The sequence below is a fragment of the Sapajus apella genome, unplaced genomic scaffold (genome assembly GCF_009761245.1).
Source record: "Sapajus apella isolate SASKATOON/1434 unplaced genomic scaffold, GSC_monkey_1.0 scaffold2, whole genome shotgun sequence".
NCBI lineage: Eukaryota > Metazoa > Chordata > Mammalia > Primates > Cebidae > Sapajus > Sapajus apella.
The window spans coordinates 66,656,876-66,684,619 of record NW_022436942.1 but is presented as its reverse complement, the minus strand read 5'-3'; the positions used below and the strand labels follow the sequence as shown (position 1 = coordinate 66,684,619).

Here is a 27,744-nt window from a genome sequence, read left to right as displayed (position 1 = left end):
TTTCCAGATTTTTGCTAGGAGGAGGAGCAGCTGCCACTCTAAACATTCTTGTGTGTATCTCTTTGTACACATGAAAAAGCGTTTCCCTAGAATACATACTCAGGAATGACATTGCTGGATCATAGAGTGATGTTAAAGTGTTTTCCAGGTTACAAGTTTACACTGCTGTGAGCAGTATCTGAGAGTTCTGATTGCTTGTGCCAATCTTGGATATTAAACATACTTAAATTTTACCTAATTTGATGAATGTGAAATTGTAGTGTTAATTTGCATTTCCCTAATTACTGATGGAGTTGAGCATCTTTTCATGTTTATTGGCTGTTCAAATTTTTGTTCATGCTAAAGTCCTCAGGCTGGGCACAGTGGCTTATGCCTATAATCCAGGCACAGCGGGAGGCCAAGGTGGGAGGATTACTGGTGCCCAGGAGTTTGAGATCAGCTTGGGCAATGTAGTGCAACCCTGTCTCTACAAAAAAAAAAAAAAAGAAAAAAAAATTAGTCAGGCTTGGTGGCATGTGTCTGTAGTTCCAGCTACTCCAGAGGCTAAGGTAGGAGGATTGTTTGAGCCTAGGAGGTCCAGGCTGCCACTGCATTCCAGCCTGAGCAACAAAGCAAAGTCCTGGTTCTTAAAAAAATGTCTTTGACCCATTTCCCTTTTGTTGCTTAAAAAAAAAAAAAGTCATTAACTCATATCTTTTTTCTAATTGATTTGTGGGAGTGCTGAGTCTTAAGTCTTATTTTAGGCTGTATGTGTTACAGATTTTCTCTTTAGTTTGTTGCTTGTCTTTTTTTTTTTTTTTTTTTTTTTTGAGATGTTTCACTCTTTCACCTAGGCTGGAGTGAAGTACAGCTAGTGCTTGACTTATGACCACGATTGGGACCGGCAGACCGGTCGTAACACGATTTGGTCGTAAGTTGAATAGGCTATATGTACAGTTGAAATGGTGCACGCGGAGATGGTAGTGCTGCTGGAAGCTGGTCCGCACTGTCGTACGCCCAGCTGGGCAACGTTTGCGCTGCCAGACGCGGAGCAGTCATGGCTAGCGATTGTGGTCATAAAATCGAATGGTCGTAAGTTGCATAGGTTGTAAGTCAATCAATACCTGTAGTGTGATCCTGGCTCACTGCAACCTCCACTGCCTAGGTTCAAGCGATTCTCCTGCCTCAGCCTCCTGAGTAGCTGGGATTATAGGCACCTGCCACCACGCCCAGTTAACTTTTGTATTTTTAGTAGCGTCAGGGTTTTACCCCGTTGGCCAGGCTGGTCTCAAAGTCCTGACCTCAGGTGATCTACCTGTCTTGGTCTCCCAAAGTGCTGGGATTACAGGCGTGAGTCAGTGTAGGGCCCCTCTCACTTTTTTTTTAAAATAATGTCTTTTGAGGAACAGTTCTTAGTGATAAATCCAGTTAGATTAAAATTCTTTCCCTGGTGGTTGTGTATATTTTAAAATCTCCCCTTCTCAATTTTCTTCTAAAAGTTTTGTAGTTTTCTATTTCATATTTAGGTCTGCATTCACTTGGAACTGATTTTTGTGTATGGTATGAGACCGGGTTTGGTTTCATTTTTCCATATGGAGAACCAGTTGTTCTAGTACTGAGCGTGATAATTCCTTCCTCCCCTCACGGATGTGCAGTGTCACATCTGTCATAGATTAGCTGTCCATTTATGTGTGGGTCTTCTGGATTTTCTGTTCTGTCCCACTGGCTTACGTTAGGCTGTTGTCATGATGAGAGTTACAATCTTTTCCTTTTGGATAGGGTGAGCCCCATCCACCTTGTTCCTCTTCAGAGAGTATTGGCTTTTTTTTTTTTTATTTGGGCCTTCAATGCTTCCATTGGATTTAGAATCAGCTTTTCTAGTTATATTCTTAAAATCTTTTTTTTTCTCCCCCCCCAATCTTTTTTTTTTTTTTTAATTGGAATTGCATTGAACCTGCAGATCGGTTTGGGGAAGAATTTACGTCTTCCAATCTGTGAACTTCGTATAGGTTTCTGCTACTTAGATCTTGTCTTTCTGGTAGGGCACGGTGGCTCATGCTTATAATTCCAGCACTTTGGGAGTCCAAGGCGGGAGGATTGCCTGAGATCAGGAGTTTGAGACCAGCCTGGTCAACATGGTGAAACCCCGTCTCTACTAAAAATGGAAAAAATTAGCTGGGTGTGGTGGCAGGCGCTTGTAATCCCAGCTACTCTGGAGGCTGAGGCTGGAGAATTGATTGAACCCAGGAGGCAGAGGTTGCAGTGAGCCAAGATCACGCCACTGTACTCCAGGCTGGACAACAAGAGTGAAACTGTCTCAAAGAAAAAAAAAAACTTAACACTTGACCTTTAGAGGTCCCCTGCATGGGAGATTTACTGGTAACAGATTTTCTCTATTTGAAAAGGTATTTGTTTCCCTTCTTGAAAATTATTTTCTTAGGCTATAGAATTCTAGACCAACAGCAACAATGAAAGAATTCTAGACAGATAGTATGTTCTCTTAGCAATTGACCGTATCTTTCTGTCTTCTGATATCTGTTGTTGCTGTTGAGAAGTCAGTGGTTTGTGTAAATCTTGCTTCTTCAGAGGTAGTCACTGTTTTTTCTCTGACTGCTTTTAAGATCTCTTTGATGTGGTTTGCGATCCTCTAATTTCATATACAGTAGGTCCATGTATGGACTGGCCTGAGGTTTTTTTGGGCTTCTTGACTCTATTTGTTCTTTTTTGACCAAGAATAGGATTGTGAAGATCAAATTCTTATTATATGTCAAGCCAGCAAAAGCGTAACCTTTACTTAGCTTGCCACCTTCACTTAGATTTTGTCCTTAGTCCTTAATATTCCTTGTTTCTTTGCCAGTTTGTGGATAACTTTTAAGAAGGCATTATATTTAATTTAGCAGTTTTAGTTGTTTTGAATGGCACAGTGTGTCTGGGTAACTAATTGTTCATCATTACTGGAAACAGAGGCTCTGAAACATCCCCTTTCCACGTACAGAGCCTGTGTGTTCTCTTACTCTCCTGCATGCCTTCTCCCTTTCTTTTTCATGTATAGATGACTTGCATGTACCTGTGTTTCACAAAGCCTCAATCGTTCAATTATGTCATGGCCATCACCAAAATGTGGCTGAAGAGAAAACATGTTGAATAAGAAGATTTTTTTCGAAAAAGAATTGATTGTGTGTCTTTGGATCAGTAAACATACAGCACAGCTGCCTCCATCTTCTGCATTTACCTACATTCTTCCAGGAACTAATATTTGGAATAAGAAACCTGAAATAGCACCAGGCACTAAATCTTTCCACTTTGGTTGTATTAACCCTACTCAGTAGCCTAAGAACGTGACTTCTGGTTTGGAAGGGTGGTTAACAGTGGTCACTGGCAAAGGTGACCTCTTTTACTCAGTTCCTGATTGATGGGCCACTTAAATTCCCTGTGGTCTAGGAATGGATTTAGAAAAGAGTTTATGGAGCCTTTGTCATGACTGCCATGACCTGGCACTTTGAGCCAGATGAGAAGACTTTCGTTCTGCCCGAGAAGTTGTAGAGCCCGTAGTGTATTGGCTCTGAGTGAGGATTTGGTGATTCTTGGTTACTGTAGCCAGCTTTGCCAAAATTTATTTTATTTGCAGATGTGTTGTGGTTCCTGTCACTAACTAAATTCAACTTTAATACAATTTTCCTGTACTCCAGTTGCAAGCAGAGGCACCAAGGCTGGCAGAATATCAAGCGTATATTGATTTTGAGATGAAAATTGGTGATCCTGCTCGCATTCAGTTGATCTTTGAGCGCGCCCTGGTTGAGAACTGCCTTGTCCCAGACTTATGGATCCGTTACAGTCAGTACCTAGTAAGATAACTGTTCTAATTTCATTTTATTTTTGCCAATTTAGAATCTACTTAGAGAAAATCAGTAAGAGTGCCAGGAGTTTGTTGCATATGGCCCTGCTGTTGCTTTTCCTCCTCTTTGCGAACTCATTTAGAAAGTTTTAGCGTTTCAAGTTATTTAAAAATGGTCACTAACTGTAAGTAAAATTCGCATATAGTCTAACTATGTTGAGGACTTACAACAAATTGATATTTTTTCTTTGAACTTTTTATTATGGAAAAAACGTAAACATAAAAGTAGACAGATCAGTAAAATGAAACTTCCTGAACCCCTCACCCAGCTTCGACAGTTATTAGCAATTATAGCTTTAGGTTACTTTCATCTGTTGTCTCGCCTACTTGCCCCTTTTGTGTTACTCTAAGCAAATCCAGAAATGATATTTCATTGGTAAATATTTCAGTATGTGTATACAAAATATTTCAGTGTATGTGTATAAAAGCATCCAAATGAAGTATATCTAGTAGGATTGGCTGATGTATCTTAAGGCAGTGTTAACCTGTAAGTTGCTCCTCTCCCTCTCCTATCCCCCCCCCTTCCTAGTTATTTATTTATTTTTTTGCTTAAGAAACGAGGTCACAAGAGATGTTTATAAGGACATTTCTTTTGTCACTTGTACTGGCAATGTCTCGTTGATTGGTGAATTCTTGACAATAAAATTTAATTTCCTAACTCTGGAATTCTTTATCGTAGGACCGGCAGCTGAAAGTAAAGGATTTGGTTTTGTCTGTACATAACCGTGCTGTTAGAAACTGTCCCTGGACAGTTGCCTTGTGGAGTCGGTACCTACTGGCCATGGAGAGACATGGAGTTGATCATCAAGTAATTTCTGGTGCGGATGTTTTTGTGGGAGAATGTCTAAGCTATTTGTCCCAAGTAGAAACAGAGACCTGGGGCAAAGTCATTAAATCAGTGTTCCCTGGGGTTGTCTTTGGGTTATGGAGTGTAGTGACAAAAAGGGCTCTGAGTGAGAGATGAACTGGTTATATTTGTGGCTTCTTTACATGCTAATATTCATTGCATTTCCTAAGAAGTTGTAGTCTTTTTCTCCAAACTTCCTTGACCTGGAACTCTATTTGCAGGGCATCTTGTGGAAGAAGTTTTTTCTAGAACACAGTCTGTAGAGTGCTATAGCAACTTCTTTCTTAGACTTTCCCTAGCTTATTTCTTTGTTACATCTATTAGTCTTTAAAGTCATGTAGTCTTTTATAGTCAGTCGAATGTAGTAACTATTTATTAGCTTCTATTTGAATTGGTAACAAATCCTGACTTTTTCTCTGACTTCAGTAACCTTTGAGAAAGCTTTGAATGCTGGCTTCATCCAGGCCACTGATTATGTGGAGATTTGGCAGGCATACCTTGATTACCTGAGGAGAAGGGTTGATTTCAAACAAGGTATGTAAGCGCATGTGTTTCACTTAAGAACTGATTATGTTCTTAATCTTAATACAGCTTTTGGTGAGATGCCCCAGTTCCCCAGATACATTGTGATTGAGCAAATGATGTAGACTAGGCATGGGTGACTTTCCCCCCAGAAATCTTAGCGATTTATATCTTTAACAAGTCATGCTGTGGATTGTAAAGCAAGAGAGTAATGGTCATTACATTTTATACTGGCTCCTGCTAGTCTCTTTAGTCTTAGCTCTCATTTCTCCCTTCTGGCGTTTTTATTTATCCTAAATACTTCTTGAAATAAGACTGCTGTGTTTTAGAAAAATCTTTGTATATCTGTGGGATCCTCTGCCCCCTTATTCCCCAGAAACAACCAGAAAACCCCTAACTTGTACACTTGTGCCAGCTGTTACCTCATGCAGGTAACCTTTAGCCGTTCTCCTGTTTGCCTGTGTCACCCCAGCTGGGGGAGACTCCGCACACACAGCACCCTGTGTGCCTTTGTCACCACACTGTCCATACTCTATTCTAATTTTTTTCTCCCTCACTATGTGATGAGGGCAGGAATTGGCAATTTTATTTCTGTGTCCCTTGCATGATGCCTGGTACATAATGGGTCTCCAAACAGTTTCAGCGTAGGATAAAAAACGAAACAAACAATGCCATGCTATGTGGTTTCCTAAAGCCTTTTTTTGCTCTTTCCGCTAGACTCCAGTAAAGAGCTGGAGGAGTTGAGGGCCGCCTTTGCTCGAGCCTTGGAGTACCTGAAGCAGGAGGTGGAAGAGCGTAAGTATGCCGCAGCCTGTGGCTTTGCCCAGTTGTATTTCCTCGTCTATACTGTTTGCTGGTTGATATACCTTTTCAGCCAAAGGCTATTTGTCTAAGTTTCTAATTTTACTAATGCTGTTTTTGAAGGTTTCAATGAGAGTGGTGATCCAAGCTGCGTGATCATGCAGAACTGGGCTAGGATTGAGGTAAATGTTTTTGACAAATCTATCACTTTCATCCACCATTGTTTAATAGCATCCTATTAAACCTTAATTAAAATTGAGTCAGAGTCCTAGATAATGGCCTAAGCTCTATAAGGATTTATGTTATTTACCTAGGTAGTAGTCTAGGCTCTACGAGGGTTCATGGTATTTACCTAACTTGACTCATATTTGTAAATATGTTGGTGAAAATATTAGCTCCCAGCTAGAAGTTGTGTAGTAAATGTCTGAATGCCAGGTATTTACTCATTTACATCCGTCTCTGCCTCTTTGCTTCATTTTTGAGAGCACAGTGAGCGGGTACGGTTTGTCAGCACTGTACCACTGCTATGGGAGTAAGACAGATACGATTCCTGTGCTAGTAAGACTTCTGTCTAATGTGGAGAACAGATGATTTGACAGGTAATTAGAGGATATGATCATTTGAATGTCATTACCGGGTCAGGGACACCAAGGTCAGTAAAACACAAAACCTGCCTTGATCAGCAGGTAGGATTGTAACGATTCTAATCATGTTTTATTCTTTGAGGGAGAGTCAGAAGAGACTAACATTTGTCAGGTAGTTTCTGTATGGGATGCTTAGGTTTTAACCATTTTAAAGATGAGAAAACTGAGAATTACAGTTTAAGTAATTTGCCCAAGTCACAATTTGTAAGTATTAGTAGCACTTAATTAGCATTTAATACTAGATCAGTCTTTTTTTTAACATTGTCTCTCAAATACTTTTAGTTCTGCTTGATAAAAATAAAAAACAAATGACTGTCCAGTACTGTCCAGTAAATACCATGCACTCCCTCTCTCGGTTCTCAGGAAACGTAGGCAGATAAACTTGTCACTGCAGAACAAGTGTTTGGGCTGGGCCTTTTACCACTAGAGGGAGGCCTGGGGAATGCCCAGGGTCATCTGTAACCCCGATAGTCATGGGGTGCTTTTTACGTGTGTCGGTTGGAAGTGTGTTGTATGATGGGTGTCAATGTCATAAGGCTTAGGTCTCCTAACGGCCTGTTGATGCACTATAGGCTCGGCTGTGCAATAACATGCAGAAAGCTCGGGAACTCTGGGATAGCATCATGACCAGAGGAAACGCTAAGTACGCCAACATGTGGCTAGAGTATTACAACCTGGAAAGGTAACTGATCTCGGGGAGGGGAGGGAGGCGGTGCTTCTCAGCTACGCCCCTGTCATCACTCCTGGCTGACTCCTACCAGCTTGGGCAAGCTTCTTAGAACTGGGCTGCCTTCTTTCATTCTGTCTTTTTCATTAGTGGGTACATTTTTAATGGACAGGGCTAGAGAACCAGACATCATATTTTGTGCCTGGAACTCTTATAGCCATGCATTTCTTTTCATTTGTTTTTGTTTTTATTTTTGGGTATGATACTTTATTTGACCTTTTGGAACTATTTATTTTTTATTATATTTGCTTTTATAGAAAAGTAGAAAATACTGAAAAGCTAAGAGAAAAAAACCTCAAATTACTGACCTAGTCATAACCGTGCATGACCCGTTCTTTGAGACTTTTCTATGCTTAAATTTTTTTGTAATGAAAATGCAGTTAAAGCATACATGTGTTAGAAGCCTTTAAAACCTATTCGAATGAAATAAGATATCCCTAACAATATTTATAACATGGGGAAAACATAAAAAATGTGACCAACTTTTCAGTTTATCTTGAACATTATACATTGCATAACATTGCTACATTGCTGTTTATTTTTGAATATTTTTTCTCTATTTAAAAAACACTGTGGGTCCAAATTAGTCAGAATATTTACACAAATATGTGATAGATAATGACAGTTTCTTTTCTTTTTTTGGGGGTGGTGGGGAGTCTTGGTCTGTCGCCCAGGCCGGAATGCAATGGTGTGATCTCAGTTGCAACCTCCACCTCCAGGGTTCAAGCGATTCTCCTGCCTCAGCCTTTTGAGTAGCTGGGATTACAGGTGTGGTCCACCACACCTGGCTAATTTTTGTATTCTTTTTAGTAGAGGCACAGTTTTCACTATGTTGGTCATGCTGACCTCAAGTGATCCTCCTGCCTTGGCCTCCCAAAGTGTAGGAATTACAGGCCTGAGCCATCGCATCTGGCCGAAAGTGACAGTTTCTTATCATCCCACCCCAGAGATAACCACTGTTAAAGCTTGTTAAATATCCCCCTAGATCAGTAGTTCACAATTTTTTTGGTTTCACGATTCCTTTTCCACTCAAAATTGGAGGATCCCAAAAAACTTACATATGTGTTATATTTATTGATGTTTATAATTTATAAATTGAGAAATCTAAAAAAACATTTAAATTCATTTAAATATAACAAATCATTTGACATTAATAAACTTTTTTGAACAGTGACTGTTTTCTAGAGCCCAAAATAATTTAGTGAGAAAAGTGGCATTGTTTTCTGTTTTTGCAAATATATATTTAGTCTGGCTTAGTACAAGACAGCTGAATTCTCATGCCTGTTACTGCATTCTGTCTGTTGTGATCTGTTTTCATTGAAGAGTGTGAAGAAAATTTGACCTTACCCAGATAAGAGGTTAGAAAAGAAAGGTATTTTAGTAGCATTTTCAGATAATTGTGGATATTCTTTCATACATATTATAGCAAAACTTCAGTGTTGGCATGTGGAATCTGAAACCATATTGACAGATTCTGTTACAGTAATATCCATTTGTCTATTTTATCTTTTATGTGATGCCATAATTCTATGACATTATTTGGAAAAATCCCAATTCACCAAATCATGCAGCTCTTCCAAATGTTGACTTATTTCATTCTATAGTATTAAAAATCATATTTGTTCATATCTGCACTGATTTTAGTAGAAAAGTATTTTAAGTAGGAAGCTGTCAGACTTGTGGTGGCAGATACAAGTTTTCCAAAGATTATAATTTTCACTTGAAAGCTTGAATTTTATCACATGCAACAAAAAATGTCAGTGGTTTTCCTCAGAGTAGTAGCCTCACTTTGTTAATTTTCAGAAATGTCTGCCAAATACCCAGGTCTCAGTAACTGACTGGTTTGTCACGTGAATAAGTGTTCTTTCAAGTAAAAATGGTGTCTTTGAAAAAAGTGGCTTGATCAGCTTGCAACTCAAATAGTAACGTGCTTTTCTGTTTTTTGCAATAACCGTTTACTTCAGTATGCAGAGGGGCTTTAAGTGTACGTGGCATTTCATCACACAATGCATTGTTATTACTATTTTGGGATGGAGTCTTGCTCTTTCACCCAGGCTGAAGAACGGTGGCACAGTCTTGGCTCACTGCAACCTTCTGCCTCATGGGTTCAGGTGATTCTCCTGCCTCCACCTCCTGAGTATCTGGGATTACAGGCACGCACCACCACGCCTGGCTAATGTTTGTATTTTTAGTAGAGATGGGGTTTCACCATGTTGGTCAGGCCAGTCTTGAACTCATGACCTTGTGATCCGCCCATCTCAGCCTCCCAAAGTGTTGGGATTACAGGCGTGAGTCACTGCACCCGGCCACACAGTGCATTAAAAAGACGTGTACTGCCTTGATTTGTGCTAAGGGCCACCATTTCTTGTGCACTGTCTTGAAGATGTCAACACAGTGAAAAAGTCCAGTAATGTCTTGGTATTTATTATAAAAGGAGTTTTGTCTTTGCAGGCCCCCTAAGAGGCTCTTGGAGATCCTCAGGGGATCTCCAAGGGGATACGTATGTGGATCCTACTTTGAGAATCAGTGCTCTGAATTTTTTCTGAGTGTCATAATATGTGTATATAATACTTCTGTATATTTAAAATGTTTTAAAAACAAATGTGAATATACTGTTTCATAACAGTTATGACTAACAGAATTGTTGTGTAGCTGTTGCAATTAGCAGTATACAAAAAATATCTGTTTGTGACCAGCCTGGCCAACCTGGTGAAACCCCATCTCTATTAAAAATAAAAAAATTATAGGAGGTGGGCGCCTATAATCCCAGCTATTCAGGAGGCTGAGGCAGGAGAATTGCCTGAACCTGGGAGGCAGAGGTTGCAGGTTGCAGTGAGCCAAAATTGCGTCATTGCATTCCCACCTATGCAACAAGAGCGAGATTCTATCTTAAAAAAAAAACACACACAAAAAAAAACTGACTCTGGGTATGAAATTTGACACTACCCTGGATTCTACTCCCCTCGGGTAGGACTCCATAGTAAAATTTCCCTAGGGACTGTATCAGGTTACAGAGAGCTGTTGGATTCCCCCGCCATGTGCGCACGTGTGAATGCTGTAAAGGCAGAATGCTGGTTGTAGATCGCATTCCGAGGTACGCTTTCCAATAGCCCCTACATGGCTGAGGGAGAGAGTGGTTTAAGGAAAGCCTTCGTAGGTGACTGTGGAAACTGTGGAAGGAGAAAGTATCGTGGATAGATCTGAAAGCTAAGGTCTCCTCAGAAGCTAGAGTTACTAAAGAGTGAGTTTCTACCTGGGAGAAGACAGTCTCTTTCTTTGAGTGCCTTTTTTTTTTTGTGAGCTGGTGGCAGCAACTGTTTGTTTTCTGCCTTAGGGCACATGGTGACACCCAGCACTGCCGGAAGGCGCTGCACCGGGCCGTCCAGTGCACCAGTGACTACCCAGAGCATGTCTGCGAAGTGTTGCTCACCATGGAGAGGACAGAAGGTGGGACCCCCGGCTCTCTTTTGGCTCGGAGCCTGACCCATTTGCTATTTGGTCTCAAGTAGGAGCATGTGGTTACAATCTGGGGACAGGCTCTGTTTATGCTGCCACCCCTTAAGTGGTGCCTTATGCTTAGACTGTCACGAGTGTCCTGAAAACGAGTCTTCCTGCAGCTCCTCTCAGATTCCGCAGCTACCAGGAGGACTCTGATGTCACTCAGCACAGAGTTCTAATTCTTTGTGGGGGGGACTGTGCATTGTAGGATGTTTAGGGACATCCCTGGCTTGTAGCCATGAAATGCCAGTAGCAACCTCCACCGACAACTAAACATGACAACCAGAAGTGTCTCTCAGCATTGCCAAATGTCCCTTGATAGGCAGGATCCCTCCATTGAGAGCCACAGTGCTCCAGTGCAGCGTCTGCCCAACAGAGGAGCTTGGAGAGGCAAATGGCTCAATGGGCTCTGTGTTAAATTTCAGAGTCTTCAGTGTTAGAGAGCCAGAACCATTAGGAAAATAATGTAACTTTATCTGTGGGTATTGATCTGGATTTTGGGTATGAACCCCCCAGAACTGGGAATCAAAGACCACCAAAAAATAAGAAATAAATGCCTGAACATTTGAGTAGCTCTTAAAATTCTTCAGCCTTAATATAAATGTATGTTTTGCATGACAATGTTTTCATATTCTTTGCCGTCTAGAGCCCTTAATAGATCATGTTCTGGGTTTCAAGTCTCTCTTTAAAGGGAAAGGACATTTTAAACCCACTTAGAAAGGACTATTTGAATTCTAAACTTCAAGCCTAGATGAATTACATTTTCTTACTGTTTGATGGGAGAAATCTCTTCTGGAGTTACAGAGAAATTAAGAAAAATTTATTTGATTATATCCTTCAAAATCCTAAAGAATAAAAGTTTTACTTCTCTTTCTTTCAAGGTTCTTTAGAAGATTGGGATATAGCTGTTCAGAAAACTGAAACCCGATTAGCTCGTGTCAATGAGCAGAGATTGAAGGTAATGACAATGTTTGTTTGAAGTCTTTGGCACCCCGTTAACTATTTTGGTTTGATTTGGCATGGATGTTTCTTGTCAAGATGTTTTACGTTTTCCTAAGTGTCTTTTACTCAGTATTAATTATAAAATATTTAGATCAATGCTTAAACCTGTCTTGTATCATCATTTTAGATTGGTCTAAAACTTCAGCCCCAATATTAAGTACTTGTTTCATGTAGTGAGGGAATTTTGGCTCTAAAATTTACTAGAATTAATAAAAAAAGAATAAAGAAGAGCCTCACTTAGCCTAGTGAGTGGAACATGAACACCCCCAACTTATTTAGGGCCTCAGTTTTATGAATTTTTTCCCCTTCCTTTTGGTGAGTAATGGCTGAAGTGAGGAAATTGCTAATATAACACAGACGTCAGATCCAGAATTCCAAGGAACCTGAATGAGCCCTGGAGTGGAATATCTGTGAGCCTGACCGCCTTTTCTCCTGATCTCTGCTTTTCATTTAGTAATGAATTTCCACCCCCTCTCCCCTTTCCTGACGAATAAGTACAGCGAATGTCATCCCCGCATGCAGCAGTGCCTCACCTTCCCACTTTTCTAGGCTGCAGAGAAGGAAGCAGCCCTTGTGCAGCAAGAAGAAGAAAAGGCTGAACAACGAAAAAGAGCCCGGGCTGAGAAGAAAGCACTGAAAAAGAAGAAAAAGACCAGAGGCCCAGATAAGCGTGGAGCAGATGAGGATGATGAGAAGGAGTGGGGCGATGATGAAGAAGGTAAGGAGCTCTTGAGAAATTGTGTTTTGAAATGTCTCAAAGTTAGAGAAGTTGCAAAAACATTTGAAGAATGTTCTTCCCTGAACTATTTGAGAATGTGTTACCAGCTTGATACCCATCACCCTTTGATCACTGTTAGGGTGTATGTCTTGCAAACAAGGCCCCTCTTCTCCATGACTGGAATGCAGCCATTGGAGCCAAGGTTAGCAGTGATCACTACTCCTGTCTAATATTCAGACCCCAGGCATAGGCATGTCCTTTGTAGCGAAAGGATCTGGATCAGGTTGCACTGTTGTGTTGAGTTGTCCTGTCTGCTGATCTCCTTCAGTCTGGAGCACTGCTCAGCTTTGTTTTTACTCTGATGACACACTCTGTTTCGTCCCTCAGCCTGGGTGTGTCTGAGGCTCCCTGGGGATTGGATTCCGCTCATGCATCTCGGGCAGGAATAGTACACAGGTGCTCCTGTGGCCTGCTCATTGAGTCCCATCTGGTGGCCTCTGATTTCGCTTTGTTTCATTGCTGGTGATGGCCCTTTTGGTAATTACTTATGTTGATGCTCTACTTATCCCAGGTTTGGCTAGCAAGAGTTTTTTCACACAGGCTTCTGGGTCCCTTTGACCTGCCCCCTTGTTCTTTGATCATTTCCTTACCTTCTAGCACACAATTCCCAAGGGTCATCTTCCCTAACTCAGCCCTGGAGTCTGTCATTTCTCCAAGGTTCCTTTGAGTGGTGAGTGGTATTTAGAAGGTGCTAGTTATGCTCACTGCTGTTGGGTATTGTTCCTAGGCCTGTGTTGTCGAGGGTAGGGAGTGTGTGTGCGCGTACATGTGTATACAGACATATTTATGTCGATATTTACTTCTGTAACTATTGATATATATTGAAAATCATGATGTCACACCAGTATCTCCAGTTCCAGTCTAACACCACAGGGTTCCTTTTCATACTTGCAGCAACCTTCTCTCTCTCGTTAAAACTTGTGTACTCATTTGTTTTCGAGACAGAGTCTCACTCTGTTGCCCAGGCTGGAGTGCAATGGCATGATCTCGGCTCACTGCCACCTCCAGCTCCCAGGTTCGGGTGATTCTTGTGCTTCAGCCTCCCAAATAGCTGGGATTACAGGCACGCACCATTACATCTGGCTAATTTTTTTGTATTTTTAGTAGGGATGGGGTTTTGCCATGTTGGCCAGGCTGGTCTTAAACTTGTGGCCTCAAGTGACCTGCCTGCCTTGGCCTCCCAAAGTGCTGGGATGATAGGCATGAGCACTGTGCCCAGCTGTGTCATACCCTTCTCTGACCTTGAGAAACCTGGCTCCCTTTATCCTCAGCATCCTCACTTATTCCATCCAGCCCCTGTATTTGCAAAATCAGTTTCCTGTTCCTGCCTCCCCTTCTCGTGGGTGCCATCCCCACCCTGTCTGATCTCTTACACCTGGGGCCAGGTATGGCCCAGCATGGACCCCCTTGCATCTTCATTCTGGCTTCCATATCTCAGGTGGGGTCCCTGTCACTGCCCCATGTTGCTCATCTTCTTTCTTCCATTCAGGCTGTAGCATTGCACACCACTGCAGCAGCCCTTACCCTGCACAGACCTACCAGGCTTAGCCCTGCTTTTTTTTTTTTTTTAATTTTTTTTTGAGAGGGAGTCTTTCTCTGTTCTCCGTCCTCAAGTGTGGTGTTGTGATCTCAGCTCATTGCAACCTCTACCTTGGGGTTCAAGCGATTCTCCTGCCTTAGCCTCCTGTGTAGCTGGGATTACAGGTGCCAGCCACCATGCCTAGCTAATTTTTGTATTTTAGTAGAGATGGGTTTTCACCATGTTAACCAGGCTGGTCTGGAACTCCTGACTTCAAGTGATCCTCCTGCCTTGGCCTCTCAGAGTACTGGGATTACAGATGAGCCACCGTGCCCAGCCTTGGCCCTGCTTTTAATGGTTGTGACTTAGTGGAATTTTCCAGCAGTGTTTCTTTCACCCTTGTAATTTCAGGGGTGAGCAGCTCTGGGTCATATTTATTTCAGAGAGTCAGTTAAGGTAAAGAATTGTCTCTGATGGCGGGGTGCAGTAGCTCATGTCTAATCCCAGCACTTTGGGAGGCCGAGGTGGGTGGATCACCTGAGGTCAGGGATCTAAGACCAACATGGCCAACATGGTGAAAACCTGTCTCTACTAAAAATAGAAAAATTAGCCAGGCATGGTGGCAGGCGCCTGTTTTCCCAGCTACTTGGGAGGCTGAGGCAAGAGAATCACTTGAGCACAGTAGGCGGAGTTTGCAATGAGCTGAGATCGCGTCACTGAACTCTAGCCTGGGAGACAGAGCAAGACTCCATCTCATAAAAAGAAAAAAAAAAGAATTGTCTCTGGATGTGTAAGGACTCTGTACACTTTCTTGGTACAGATGTGTGAGCCAGAAAGAACTGGGAATGGAGTCATCCATCTTTGAGTTGACCTTGCTTGCACACCTTGTTTGGGCTTTCCTAAATAACTAAGGGGGACTCATTGCCCCTCAGTCCTCCCAGTTTAGTAGAGTAAGGCAGATGTGATATGTGACCATGGTGGCATGTCATCAGGACTGTGGGAGATGGAGTTGTTAATAGTGGTGGAGGCCAAAGAAGGCACTAGTGGGCCAGCTCTGTACCAGGAAGACCTGTGGGGGAAGAGGTTTGAAATCTGGGAGGAGACGGAGTGACTGTCTGGCATCGAGAAGGGAAGGGCTGAGCTAGACAGGGAGCCAGCGTTAGCACAGCCTGAAGGCCTAGCACACAGCCTGGCAATTTCTGTAAGCAGCAAATAATTGGGTTTGAACTTGGATACATGGAGAGGGATGGGGCAGTGTTTGAGGAGGCTGGAGTGGTAGGCGGGCCAGTCAGCTGGACCCAGCCCAGAGGCGCTCTGGAATACAGTAGCAGCGTGCAGGGCTTTCCACCCATTGCAAAGGTGGTGGGTGAACTGATGGAGAGGTCTGTTTGTTGGAGGCAAACATCTGTTGAGCGTTAGTCCTGGCCTTCTGGAGGCAGTGGTGAGGACAGACTGGAGTAGATTGTGGTTAAGCTCTCTTAAGGACACAAGGAAATATTAAAAGTGTTTTAGAAACCACAGACCCTTTGTAGTGCTTTCCAAAATGTGCTCCATGGGGCGCGGGCATCAGCCACTAGGGTGCTTTTCCAGTGCAGATTCTCATGTCCTGTCCCACCCTGTTGACCTGGGCTTTTGTAGGAGAGGGGCCCTGGAATTTGCCTTCTGAACTTTGAGACCTTCTGGCCTTTTGTATAATTAAGAGTGGACAATGGGGATTGATGTTATTACTTCCAATTGACCGAGCCCACTTACCCGAGTGTAACTGGGGCACACAGAAAGTCGTGGGACAGGTCAGGCGGGTCACAAAAGACTTCTCAGGGGTGATGCTTGCCCTTCTGAGTCTGGCGAGGGAGTGTCACATGCAGCTGTCACAGCACATTCACATCACACCTCTGTTCAAGCTCCCTGAAGAGAGGTAACGGTTAACCAAGGCTGCTTTTCTTTTGAAAACCTGTAGAGCAGCCTTCCAAACGCAGAAGGGTCGAGAACAGCATCCCTGCAGCTGGAGAAACACAAAACGTGGAATCAGCAGCAGGACCCGCTGGGAAATGTGCCGTTGTAGATGTGGAGCCCCCTTCAAAGCAGAAGGAGAAGGCAGCCTCCCTGAAGAGGGACATGCCCAAGGTGCTGCATGACAGCAGCAAGGACAGCATCACCGTCTTTGTCAGCAACCTGCCCTATAGCATGCAGGAGCCGGACGTGAAGCTCAGGCCGCTCTTCGAGGCCTGTGGGGAGGTGGTCCAGATCCGACCCATCTTCAGCAACCGCGGGGATTTCCGAGGCTACTGCTATGTGGAGTTTAAAGAAGAGAAATCAGCCCTTCAGGCGCTGGAGATGGACCGTAAAAGTGTGGAAGGGAGGCCGATGTTTGTTTCCCCCTGTGTGGATAAGAGCAAAAACCCCGAGTTTAAGGTAGGTTTATGGAAAAACAGAATGCCTTGTGTCTGTGGTTGCTTTAGGGACTTTCTTCCTGCAGCAGTGATATTTAGGATATACACAGAAGTTTTATGCTCTGTTCGGATCTAAACTTCCTTGTGAGCCAAGGTCCATCCTGAGCTGGTTGACTGAGGTCTGACTCATGGCATGGGTACTTGCCGCTGGGTGCTTGGTAGTGACAAGAGACTGTGCTAAATGTGTTTTATGTATGTCACTTCATTGAATCCTTATCAGACTCTGTGACTGGCCACTTTTATTCTTGCCATTTTACAGAGGAAGACATGGAAGCCAGAGAGGTTAAGTGACTCACCCCTGTGGCTCTGTTAACAAGCTTCAGCATGGCTTGGCTCTGGTCTGCCTGGCTGGGCATGCTCCTGGGGACAAGGCTAGTGTCAGAGGAGTCAGGTGAGCTGGGCCAGGCCTTGAATCATGTTTTTTTTTCTCCCTTCCTATAGGTGTTCAGGTACAGCACTTCCCTGGAGAAACACAAGCTGTTCATCTCGGGCCTGCCTTTCTCCTGCACTAAAGAGGAACTAGAGGAAATCTGTAAGGCTCATGGCACCGTGAAGGACCTCAGGCTGGTCACCAACCGGGCTGGCAAACCAAAGGTCAGTGTTAGAGCAGATTGTGCCTTTTCAAGGCTCAGGCAAACTTCGTTTCTGTATCTGTTCAAAGATTATTTACCTTTAGGGTGGGTTCCTAGTTCATCTGCTGAGAAACAGAAGTTATTTTAACAGAAAGATCTGCACACTTAGCTCTACTTGTATTTGGAGTCAGATTAACCTGTTTGTAGTTAATTGTACTAAAAAGAATAAGGTACTTGGAAATAGATGATCATGGATTCATCATACTGTGGCCCCTTGCTGTGGGGCTTGAGGGAAGCCCTGTGACCAGTAGCACACAGGCTTTGGGGTGGGCACCTTGTGCAGCCTCCTTCCTCTGTCCCAGGCCTCTCTTTCCCTGGGGCCTCCAGCCAGCCCCCTTGAGTCCCTCCATTGCAGTGCGTCTTCTCCTGTCCTTCCTTCTTGCCCCCCAGTCTCCTGCTAAGTCCTTTTGTGCCCCATTTTGAGTAGTAAGTGGTTTTGTGTTACTGTCTACCCACTGCCCACTTTACCTCCCCTTTATCCAGGTTAATGGAGAGAAAAAGAGGATGAAATGGGAGGGGGGCAGTGTAAGGGCACAGAAACATGAGGGCTCACCTGGGCACCTGGACTGCTCGCCCTGTGTTCCGTCCACCTCTTGGTTTATTTGCTGGCTTTATACTGGTCCACCTGTCTGTTTCCTTCTTTCTTTCTAATTCCGCAGCACGTACAAGGTGTACTGAACTTGGAAGGGTTATCTGAAGTTACAGTGCATTAACAGCAATAGGGAAGGAGAAGAGGGTGGGGAAATAAGCCTGTAGACAGAGGATGCGGCGGTGGGGAAGGTAATCTGTTGATGGGGCGTCTGCTGTGTCCTGGTCTGCTGGTCTCCAGGAGGAGGCCCAGCGCCTGCCCTGCGGGAGGAGGTTGCATCCTGGGTCTGCAGGATCTGACTTGGCTCTGGATCTTGCCTCTTCCAGGGCCTGGCCTACGTGGAGTACGAAAATGAATCCCAGGCATCGCAGGCTGTGATGAAGATGGACGGCATGACTATCAAAGAGAATGTCATCAAAGTGGCAATCAGCAACCCTCCTCAGAGGAAGGTTCCAGAGAAGCCAGAGGCCAGGAAGGCACCGGGTGGCCCCATGCCTTCACCGCAGACATATGGAGCGTAAGTGCTTGCACAGTAGATTAGTGCAGACTTCACCCTGGCTGGCACCAGTTCATGGACCATGGTGGGATTAACCAGGATGAATTAGCTTCCTGTTAGGACAAAAGCCAAGACCTGCTGTTCTTGTGGTAATCACTGTGGTTCCACCGGAGCAAGGTGTCCAGAGCAGGTCCAGGGAGGGTGCAAGCCTAGGCAGTGACCCCTGCCTGGTATTGGCCAATTCACACTTCGTCATTTATTTCAGACAGGACTAAAGGCAGTGATTATTTTAAAGTCCCCTTTGCCAGTTGGATCTGTGTGTTTAAAACAAAATCTCATACCCACGTGTGTGCCAGTCTGCAGCCCTAGCTATGATCCACATAAGCTGTGCTTTTTTCCTGATAGGGATGAGGAGGAGATAGCGGAATTGCTGGGTGACTGGTAAGGTCTGAGAGGTGATAGTCACTCTGATCCCCTCTGAGTGTGACTGGTGCTCAGGGTTGATACTGAACAAGGTCAAGTTTGTTGAAGCAGTTTTTACATAATAGCCAGAATTAAGGAGGCAAGGATTGTCTCATCCTTTTTTTTTTTTTTTTTTTCCTTCACTTTTTAACTTCTGGTTATATTAAAACTGTCTTGGCTTGTTTTCACAAATAAACCAGGGGCCACGAATTGTTGCTTCAAAAGGTCCATTCAGTGTTTGCTCTTCTAGGAGGGGGAAGGGAAGGACGCAGCTGGCTCTACTGCCTCGTGCCCTGCAGCGCCCAAGTGCTGCAGCTCCTCAGGCCGAGAACGGCCCTGCCCCGGCTCCTGCAGTTGCCACCCCACCAGCCACCGAGGCACCCAAGATGTCCAATGCCGATTTTGCCAAGCTGTTTCTGAGAAAGTGAACGGGATTCTGGGAGACAGGAAATGCCTTACTTCACTCTGGCCCGGAGGACCACCCACACTACCCAGCAGTGCACTGGGGATGGACATGCCTGGTGTGCTGCCCACTCGCAACCACAGATGGCTCCTCTGCTTCACAGAAAGGGGAAGAGGCCCTAAGTCAAGAGCCTTTTTCAGTGCTCCCTCATATTGAGGGCAGTGGCAGAAAAGCGACCACTCTGCAGGCTGGGCCCAGGATGTGGTGTCCTAAGAGGCTTTTGTATCTTCAAGACTGAGGCACAGAAGCGAAACTAGAATACAGAGTTTTTGAGACGCACTTGTCCAAATGTTCCTGGCCAGCTCCGGCCCCTTTTTATATGACACTTGTCTTCCACCCTGGACAGCACATGTGCCCATCATTCTTTTAAAAGATGAAATGGCAGATGCTAGTAATTCACCAGAATGGCCTAATGTGGGGGTGGGTGTGAGGGAAGTCATCTAAAAACATTTGCTGAATTTTTGTTCAAGGGGGCTGTGCATTTTTATATTCTGTATTTGTAAATGATATGTCAACCATTGTTTTATGTTTCCTTAAAGCAGAATATTTGCGACATTTGTATAGGAATTATTTGTGCCACCTGCTGTGGACTGTTTTCTTTGCCTAGTGATTAGTGACCTGTGTTGTCTAAACATGAGTTTCAGCCCTTTGGTTTTGTTTAATACCATGTTAAATGCAAACTTCACTTCTCCCCATTTAGCTTTATTAAACTGAAGTTCTCTTAAAAACTTTTTGCTGAACGGTACTCAGATGTGCATTCACATATGGATGTGTTTTGAAGTGGGTGTACCTTGCTTTACCTAATGGATGTGTAAATAGAACTTTTGTTAAGTCAAATCTCATTGTCACTTTGATTTAAATTATTTCAGCTGTGATGTGTCTTCAGTTTTATACAATTTAGGTTATAGCAGTTTGACACTGGAGCTTATGAGCTTTTTTACTTCACATCTTTTATCAAATAATATTTATTGCTTTGAAAACAGCATTGCCAGTTCAGTAGGGGAAGCTTCCTTTATTTACACAGTCTGGAGAAAGATGTCAGGGAATCCTTGTATATGTCATGGGAATCAACTCCTCATTTATCTGTTGTGTTAAGTTTTTGTGCATCAGTCGGGCTTTTCTATATTTTTTTTAACTTAACATTTTTTAATATAACCTATTAAAAAGTAGACAGAACAGTAAAATAAACTCCTATGTGCCTACCATTTGGCTTCCAGCATTCCTCAGCTCCCAGCCCCTCTTCCTTCATGTCTGTCTCCCCTTCACCCTCTGTTCTTTTTAGGCATGTTCCAGATGTCATCGTGATTGTCCAGTAATGTTGTGGCAGGTGTCTCAGGACTGAAAGGCCTTCACTCCTAGGAATATTAGTGGTAATCCCTTAATGTCATCAACTGTCCACTCAAATTTCCGCCTTCCTATAAATGTCAGCTCTCCTCCCTTTAAATGATCATTGGTTGGTAAGCCTCCTAAGTCTTTTAAAATGTAGGTTCCTCTCCATTTCTTTCTTACACAAAACTTTTTACTAGGCTTTACTTCTGAATTAAATTCAAGCGGTGGCTGTTGGCAGCAGCAAGAGCCTTTGCTGTCCCATGCGTTCTTCCCGCAGTGTTCTCTGTGATGCTGCTTGGAAGGCCATTCGGCTGGTGCAATGATTTGGGTAGCTCACAGGGAGCCCTCATGGTTGGGGGCCTGACACATGAAGAGCCATGACTATCACTGTGGGTGAGTGTGGCCTTACTTTTTTCTGTTTCACATTAACTGGCTTTCTTGCCTGCAGCCAGTATTCTGACCTTAATGTCATACTTGCAGATGTCAACCCTGGCTTGTTACAGGGACAGACCTTTTCAGGCTTGAGCAGAACCCCATTTAGGTTCGGGATTGACTGTTGCACAAATGGATATCCAGGACCATATGAGTGGGTTTGTGTGTTTTCCCTAGAAAATCCAGAACTGATGGTAAATAGAAACCTGAGGAACTACTTCAGTTACTTAATTAAAAAAAAAAAAAAAAAAAAAAACCAAGAAAATCAGTAATTCATCCTTATCCACCTAGGTGGGTGGGTTATCCAACTTCTGGCTCACTTGCTCGTGGAAATCACCATCTTGGATCTGTTGCTCCCCCAGAACAGTATTATGAATAAGGCTAAAGGTCAGAATACCCCCATTGCCCTTAGGACAGATGGGAACACCTCCCAAATAAGAGAGCAGAGTCTCAGGGATTCATGTAATAAAATAACTTTATTAGAATCGGGAATTTGTTAAAATAATATCCTTCACATATAGCTAAAGTGCAAATTCTCTTGCTCTTAAGTAGAAAGCAAGCTCATCTGTCAGACCTTGGTGTGCTTATAAAACCAAGATGAGAAGAGTGTAAGAAGTACATCTGGCAGCATGAGAGTATGAAAACATTTTTTGAATAATTATCATTTGGAGCCATTTCACGTATCTTTTCACTTATTTTTCTTGACCTTTCAAAAACACTCTGAATGTAGTATTTATACAACTGAATAACTATAAACTCTGTCAGAGCACTGGCCTCATTACTGTCAGGAACTGAATTCCCAAATCAAAGATAACACTGCATATTCGCTATCACTCACACATTGGCAAAGTGCAGTACAGTGTTAGATGTCACGGGCTCCATCACTGGGAAGGGGACCCAGTGACTTCCACCACTCTGACTAAATAGCAGCAGTCATATGGGCACCTGTGCCATACGATTGAAAGAGAAGATTCTACTTCCATAGGATGACAGCTTGGAAACTTGGCCATATTACATAGAGCACTGCATCATTTCACAAGTCACGAGAAAAATAAGGCTACTCTGAGGCAATCTCTTCTGCCTCCCCAGGGGTACACAGGACAGCAACGGCCATGGAAGGTGGGGGTCCAGGCAGTAAGTAGGTGAAACTTCAGGACTAAAGGGACATAACCCCGCTGTGGCTGAATGTTTTTGCTCTGTTCAGTAGAAACTGGTGCTCTAATTCATTATCAAAAATGCTTAGTAGGTGTCCACGTGGCACGTTTTCTCAGATAGGTTCTTCAACATCTACCTACAGAAAACTCAGGCAGGGGAGCAAGGGCAGGTGCCTACTTGCATAACACCTGGTTTACAGCATGACACAGTTGGAAGGACGAGCCCAGAGAACTTTTAAACGAAAACATCTGGCCTGAGTTGCTACAAATGAAGTGCGAGAAAAGCACTGATACCCAAAGAAAATCAAATGGGCCAACCCCCTGTGTTTCCCCTGCCCACAAACAGCTCTTTATGGCTACCCAGATTCGTAATTAGAAAAACAGTCTCAATATGGAAAAATAGCCACTGGCACTAAAGTTTGCAAACTGTGACTCAAAAAGTCTTCCTGGAGGTAAGTAGGGACTGAACTAGGAGCGTCATTCATTTTCTCTATGCAGTTTGCTTGGAAGTTAGTCACCACTGACCTAAACCTCGAGAAAGCCAGCTTTCAACCACTTCTTTCAGCTGCGACTGGGGTCCGACTTTCCAGTTGCATTCATGGAATCTCTCAGCCTGTTTCAGAGCAGCACGTGGAGTGATATCTGCCTCTGGGCCCTGTCCCACACCTCCTGGCTGCCCCTCCACCTTGGTACAAATTCTGCTCCAGAACCCGTGTTCTGGTCACATGGAAGCACTGTTGCCCCTAAGGCACAGTCACCAGCAAGACACAGCAGACACCACACAACACTGACTAGCTTGCTCCAAAGAAAATAAATAAGCCTGGTTGAATTATAAGTTATTTTAGAGACAAGGCTTAATAACTTAATTTTTTTTCTTTTTTAACTAAAACAACATTTGGAGGTAAAGAATGTTTCTCCTTTTGCTTTGGGAAGTGACTAGGTTTCTAGAAATGCTGTTTTTTGGTGTTTTCCCCTACCTAGGGACATCCTTTGTCACTGAGGGAGGGTTTCTAGGGTTAGGGCTTCACAGGAAGCGTCTCCTTGAACCCAGAGTGGTTGGGCCGAGCTTCTGGCAGTGCCACCGAGTACTCAGTCGTGGCGAAAAGCAGGGTGTCCAGGGTGGTCTCAGTACACTTGGCGATGAAGCGAATGAAAGGCCTCACGTCGCCCTCGTTAGCAGCTTCCAACACGTGGTAGTACTCGGACCGCTGCTCCTTGCGGATGGTGATGGGCGGGTAGCCCGCCTGCATGAGGATGAGGTTCATGAGCAGGCGGGAGGTCCTCCCGTTGCCATCAATGAAAGGGTGGATGTAAACGAGTTTATAATGGGCTAAGGCTGCAAACTCCACCGGGTGCAGGTTCATGGCATCTTCCGAGTTGAGCCACTGTACGAACTCCTGCATCTGCTTTTCCACATCCTGCGGATGGGGAGGGATGTGGTGTCCAACTAGGACCTGTGTCGTCCGAAACCTGCCAGCTTCCACGGGGTCCACGTAGCCCAGCACCCGCCTGTGGATCTCCAGCACGTCGCTGATGGTGACAGAGCCGATGCGCGAAACCAGTGTCGTGTTGATGTACTTCATGGCCGCGTGCACACCGATGACCTCGTTCTGTTCCTCCAGGCTCTTCCCGGGCACAGCGTAGCGTGTCTCCAGGATGTGCCTGATTTCTGAGAGGGTGAGGGTGTTGCCCTCGATGGCCACCGTGTGGTAGATGTGATGGTAGTAGGTCTCCTCCATGACCCTGCGCAGAGCCGAGTTCCCCTTCGGGATGGACATGACCTTCTTCACCTTGCTGTCGATGATGCTGAAATACCTCTGGTCAATCTCCTCCACGAGTGGCAGTGTCCGATCACGGTTGACCAGCGCTTTCTCATGGTAGGGCGAGATGGTCAGTGCTCTGGTGTATAAGTAGTCCGCCTGGATGATGTCCTTGTCTTCCTCCGAGAAGATGCCAAACTCGGTGAGTGCGTCCACGAAGTCCGGGTCCATCTTGAGGGCATGCATGAAGAGCTTTTGGGCTTTTTCCCGCTTGCCCTGGCGCTTCATCTCCAGAGCCTGGTTCAGGGCGGCTCTGGCTTCCAACTTACCTGCTGGAAGAGAACCAAAGAAGTGCTGTCAGGGAGGGTAGGGGGCAGAGGACATTCAGGGCTGTCATCTGTGCTGGTCTGCTGGACCTTTCCCACTGGCCACAGCTCCCAATGTAGGCCCTCTCCTACATCTCCAGCTTGACCCGTGCTGGTGACACGGATTCCCTGCCCTGCAGGCCCAAGGTGTTAACAACTCCCCACTCTTTCTAGGCCCTGGGGGCTTCACCATCCGGGACTGTTCTTTCTCTCTTTCAACCCAGTGGTTTGATTGTGCGCCCCAGGGGACATTTGGTGACAGCTGGAGACCTGGTTAGTTGTCATAACTGGGGAGGTAGTAGGGGTGCTACAGGCATCTCAGGGGAGAGGCCAGGGATGCCACCACCATCTGACAATGCCTATGTCAGTCCCCACCACAGAGAACTCCTGGTGGAGGTGGGGAGCCTGCTTTTGCCCAAGCCCTGCTGTCCTGGCCCCTTGGCCACCTGTGAGGCTCAGCCCCACATATTCAACTTCCTTTAGTTCCTCGAATGCCCCCAGGCTCTCTCCTACCCTCTGGTCTCTGCCTGGAGGTCTTTTCCTTGGATGCCCTTCTCCTTGGATGACTCCTACTTACAACTGGGTCCCAGCTCAGGTGTCACCTCTTCCAGGGAGCCTTCCTGGTATGCCCCTACAGCCCTTTGTGCTTCCCATAACCACAATCATGACATTCTCAGTAATCTGTCAGCTTGTTAATGCCGGGAGCCCAGGGCTGACTTGTTCACAATACCCACCCTGCACACGGGACATGGCACACATTCTATAAATGTCTACGAGCGTTGAGGAAGACGGCCAGTCTGTCTTACCTGGAGAGGCCTTGGTCTTGACCACCAGCAGTGTTGCATCCCTGGAGGTGACGCTGAGCTCTGTGGATGGGCTGGTGCACCTGGTGGTGGCATGCTGCGCCCTGTCCAGTTTGCTCCTGAGCAGGTAGAAGCCTTTGAGCACAGCCAAGCACTGCTCCTCCACAGCCCCCAGTGGCAACAGCAGGGCCAGCAGGGACCCCAGCACCATGCTTAGCAGCGTCACCCACAGGAAGCGGCCCCAGAACGAGATCCATTTCGGTTCAGTCACCGCCATCACTGAAGCCATTGACATGAGCATCGTCTGGACTCAGGAGTGGGCCCCTTGCACATGTCCACAGGCGGCTGAGAGGGGGCAGGATCTGCAAGGAGCCAAGAGTTGCAGGAGAAACAGACATGTTCAGGATGCGGCGTGACTTCAGCTGGAAGATGAGCTTGGCGACTTCCTGTTCTTTTAGCTCACTAGAGAGATGGGGGTGTGGGGACAAGGCAAGGAGTGGATCTCACTAGAGGCGGGCCAGGCTGGAAGGACTGGGGCCACCTCCCGGGCAGTGTGACTGTGAAAATAACTCTACTGTGGTCCAACAAGTATCGAGCACTTGCGACAGTCCAGGCCCTGTGCTCAGCACCAAACGCCTCACACAGGCACCTCCTGCAATGTTCAACAGCGACTTGAGCTGATGTTTTCACCTCACTCTCCAGGTGAGGGAACTGAAGTTCAGAGAGGTGAAGTCCCTTGCCCAAAGTCACACTGTGAGCAAGTGACAGCCTTAGGACTTGAACTGAGGAACTTCACGGCTCTAAAGTGATCCCCCTTTACCATACATCCCTGTGGCTTCTGATCACGAACACTGGGTTTGGGGACATATGTCAAACATTTGGGACGCAAATGACTGACAGAGATACACACAAGCGGATCAGCCACAGCAGTTCTGACACCCAATCTTTGATAAGCACAACTGCTGGGTGGCCTCATTTACTGCCCTCACCCTGATATTCAGCCACAGTGCCTGCAGTGCCCTTCCCCTCTTGGGCCTTCCGTTCCTGGCCTGTCCAGAAGGGACACCACCAAGAGGATGAGCGGTTGGAGCACCTTGAAAGGAACTCCCGCTGTGGGCCACAGAGCTTGGCCTCAGTGACAAGGGGGCTTGTATGTGCTTGGGGCTGGCAGTGGAAGTGGAGGGCGGCCAGGTATGCAAACATTATGCTAACAATAAGCACTTATTAGGCAATTATGGTGTGCTGGGCGCCGAGCTATGTACTGGCCACGCATCGCCTCATCTCACCCTCATGCCACCACCCTATGAAGGAAAGGCTACCCCCAACTCCATTTTACAGACAAGGGAAATCAAGGCACAGAGAGCATAAGTTAAATTCCAGAAGGCCCAAAGGAGGTAAATAGAGGCGTTTGGAAGGAATCCCTAGGGCCCCTGCGCCCAGTCCCCAGGTCACAACCTCCACCTTACTGCTAGGCAGGGCCTGTGCACCTGCTCTGGGCTGGTCCTGACTCAGGAATGACTGATGGATCACGGGGTTCAGAGTCTTATGGGGAGCCTGGCTTGTTGCCACAGAACATGTGGAATGGCTTAGGGTGCGCTTTAATAGGGGCGCGCTTGACGTGCTGCGCGGGCCCAGGGGTCTGGGAGGGCTTCCCGAGGGACAGGCTACTGGACCGGGCTGTACAGGGCAAGGGGCAGATCGCCGGTGCCAGGGGTGTGTGCGGGGAAGAAGTGCATTAGGGGAGGCGCGAATCTCTCCCCCTCACTTCCCTGGAAAGGGAGAAACTGAGGCCCGGAGAGGGAAGGGGACAGGTCTAAGTCCCCTCCAAGACTGCAGAGCCTCCCCTTCCCGAACCCCGCCCAGGGCTCGCGGCCCCGCCGCACCCTTCCCGGCTTCGTCCTCTCGAGTCCCTTGCGCTTGCCCCTTTCTCACCGCGCGCGGCTGTCAGAACCCCAAAAGCCTTCCCCGCGATCCCAGCTCCGAGGCCGCCGGCTCCCGGGTACACCTTCGCCGCCGGCCTCTGGCCCCGCCCTCGGCGACTCGCCATTGAACGGCCCGCTGCCCTCGTCGCGGCGGATTGGCTTTCCCCACTTGTCCTTCCTTCGCATTTCCGGGTTCCCGCGTCAGCGTCGGCTTCCCCGGGAAAGACGAGCCGTGGGCCACTCCCATTGGTTGTCGCTTGCGTTTGACTCGTTCCCGTAGCAGCCAATAAGCAGCGGGAGGGGCGGGGCCTAGGCCACTGGCGGGAGGAGCAGGTGAGGGAAACTGGGGCGCGCTGATTGGCGGGCCCGGAAACTCGAAGTTGCACGGCGGTCCCTTCCTCGGGTCTCCTCGTCCCGGAGCCTCTGTCGTGTGCCTCAGTTTTCCCGGGTGTGAAATGAAGATGCTGATGCTATCCACGCCTTCACCCTGTTAGCCTCCGTGACTGCGCAGCCCCTGTTCTTAGCCCCCACCCCATGCTGCTGGGTTTGCCGCCGCCTTCTTTCTCTTTCCCTCTCTGTCTTTTCCTCCCTGACTTAAAAATCTTATTTTTTTTTCTTTTAAAAAAATACAGGGTCTCCTGGTGTTGCCCAGGCTGGAGTGCAGCTCACTGCAGC

At 45.9% G+C, this 27,744-nt stretch overlaps 2 protein-coding genes across 8 annotated transcripts in view; one reads left to right on the top strand and one right to left on the bottom strand.

Moving 5' to 3' along the window:
- SART3 (spliceosome associated factor 3, U4/U6 recycling protein) overlaps positions 1 to 20,470 on the top strand; it is a 35,320-nt gene extending 14,850 nt beyond the window's left edge. The window contains exons 7-19 of the mRNA XM_032300375.1: positions 3,669 to 3,824; positions 4,554 to 4,692; positions 5,148 to 5,255; positions 5,961 to 6,038; positions 6,168 to 6,226; positions 7,261 to 7,370; positions 10,750 to 10,862; positions 11,795 to 11,871; positions 12,465 to 12,633; positions 16,170 to 16,624; positions 17,104 to 17,256; positions 18,210 to 18,400; positions 19,092 to 20,470. Of these exons, the coding sequence (XP_032156266.1) occupies positions 3,669 to 3,824; positions 4,554 to 4,692; positions 5,148 to 5,255; positions 5,961 to 6,038; positions 6,168 to 6,226; positions 7,261 to 7,370; positions 10,750 to 10,862; positions 11,795 to 11,871; positions 12,465 to 12,633; positions 16,170 to 16,624; positions 17,104 to 17,256; positions 18,210 to 18,400; positions 19,092 to 19,269 (1,986 nt within the window). The 3' untranslated portion in view covers positions 19,270 to 20,470. The remainder of the gene's footprint in view (positions 1 to 3,668; positions 3,825 to 4,553; positions 4,693 to 5,147; positions 5,256 to 5,960; positions 6,039 to 6,167; positions 6,227 to 7,260; positions 7,371 to 10,749; positions 10,863 to 11,794; positions 11,872 to 12,464; positions 12,634 to 16,169; positions 16,625 to 17,103; positions 17,257 to 18,209; positions 18,401 to 19,091) is intronic.
- Positions 20,471 to 21,522: 1,052 nt separating this feature from the next.
- Positions 21,523 to 27,252, bottom strand: FICD (FIC domain protein adenylyltransferase). 7 transcript variants are annotated; one of them, XM_032300388.1, is made up of 4 exons: positions 27,080 to 27,243; positions 26,132 to 26,257; positions 25,151 to 25,509; positions 21,523 to 24,311 (listed from the first exon to the last, which is right to left on the bottom strand). In XM_032300388.1, the coding sequence occupies exons 3-4, from the start codon at positions 25,446 to 25,448 to the stop codon at positions 23,236 to 23,238; spliced, it is 1,374 nt and encodes a 457-aa protein (XP_032156279.1). In that variant the 5' UTR covers positions 25,449 to 25,509; positions 26,132 to 26,257; positions 27,080 to 27,243; the 3' UTR covers positions 21,523 to 23,235. The 7 variants fall into 7 exon arrangements, with proteins under 7 accessions (XP_032156279.1, XP_032156299.1, XP_032156289.1 ...); XM_032300408.1 differs by having other exon boundaries at positions 26,132 to 26,240; XM_032300398.1 differs by having other exon boundaries at positions 26,132 to 26,196.
- Positions 27,253 to 27,744: the final 492 nt, after the last annotated feature.

Coding starts and splice junctions, on each gene's coding strand:
- FICD (XM_032300435.1), bottom strand. CDS start 25,448: ATGCTCATGTCAATGGCTTCAGTGATGGCGGTGACTGAACCGAAATGG. Junction 24,312..25,150: donor CAAGACCAAGGCCTCTCCAG/GTAAGACAGACT, acceptor GTTCTCTTCCAG/CAGGTAAGTTGGAAGCCAGA.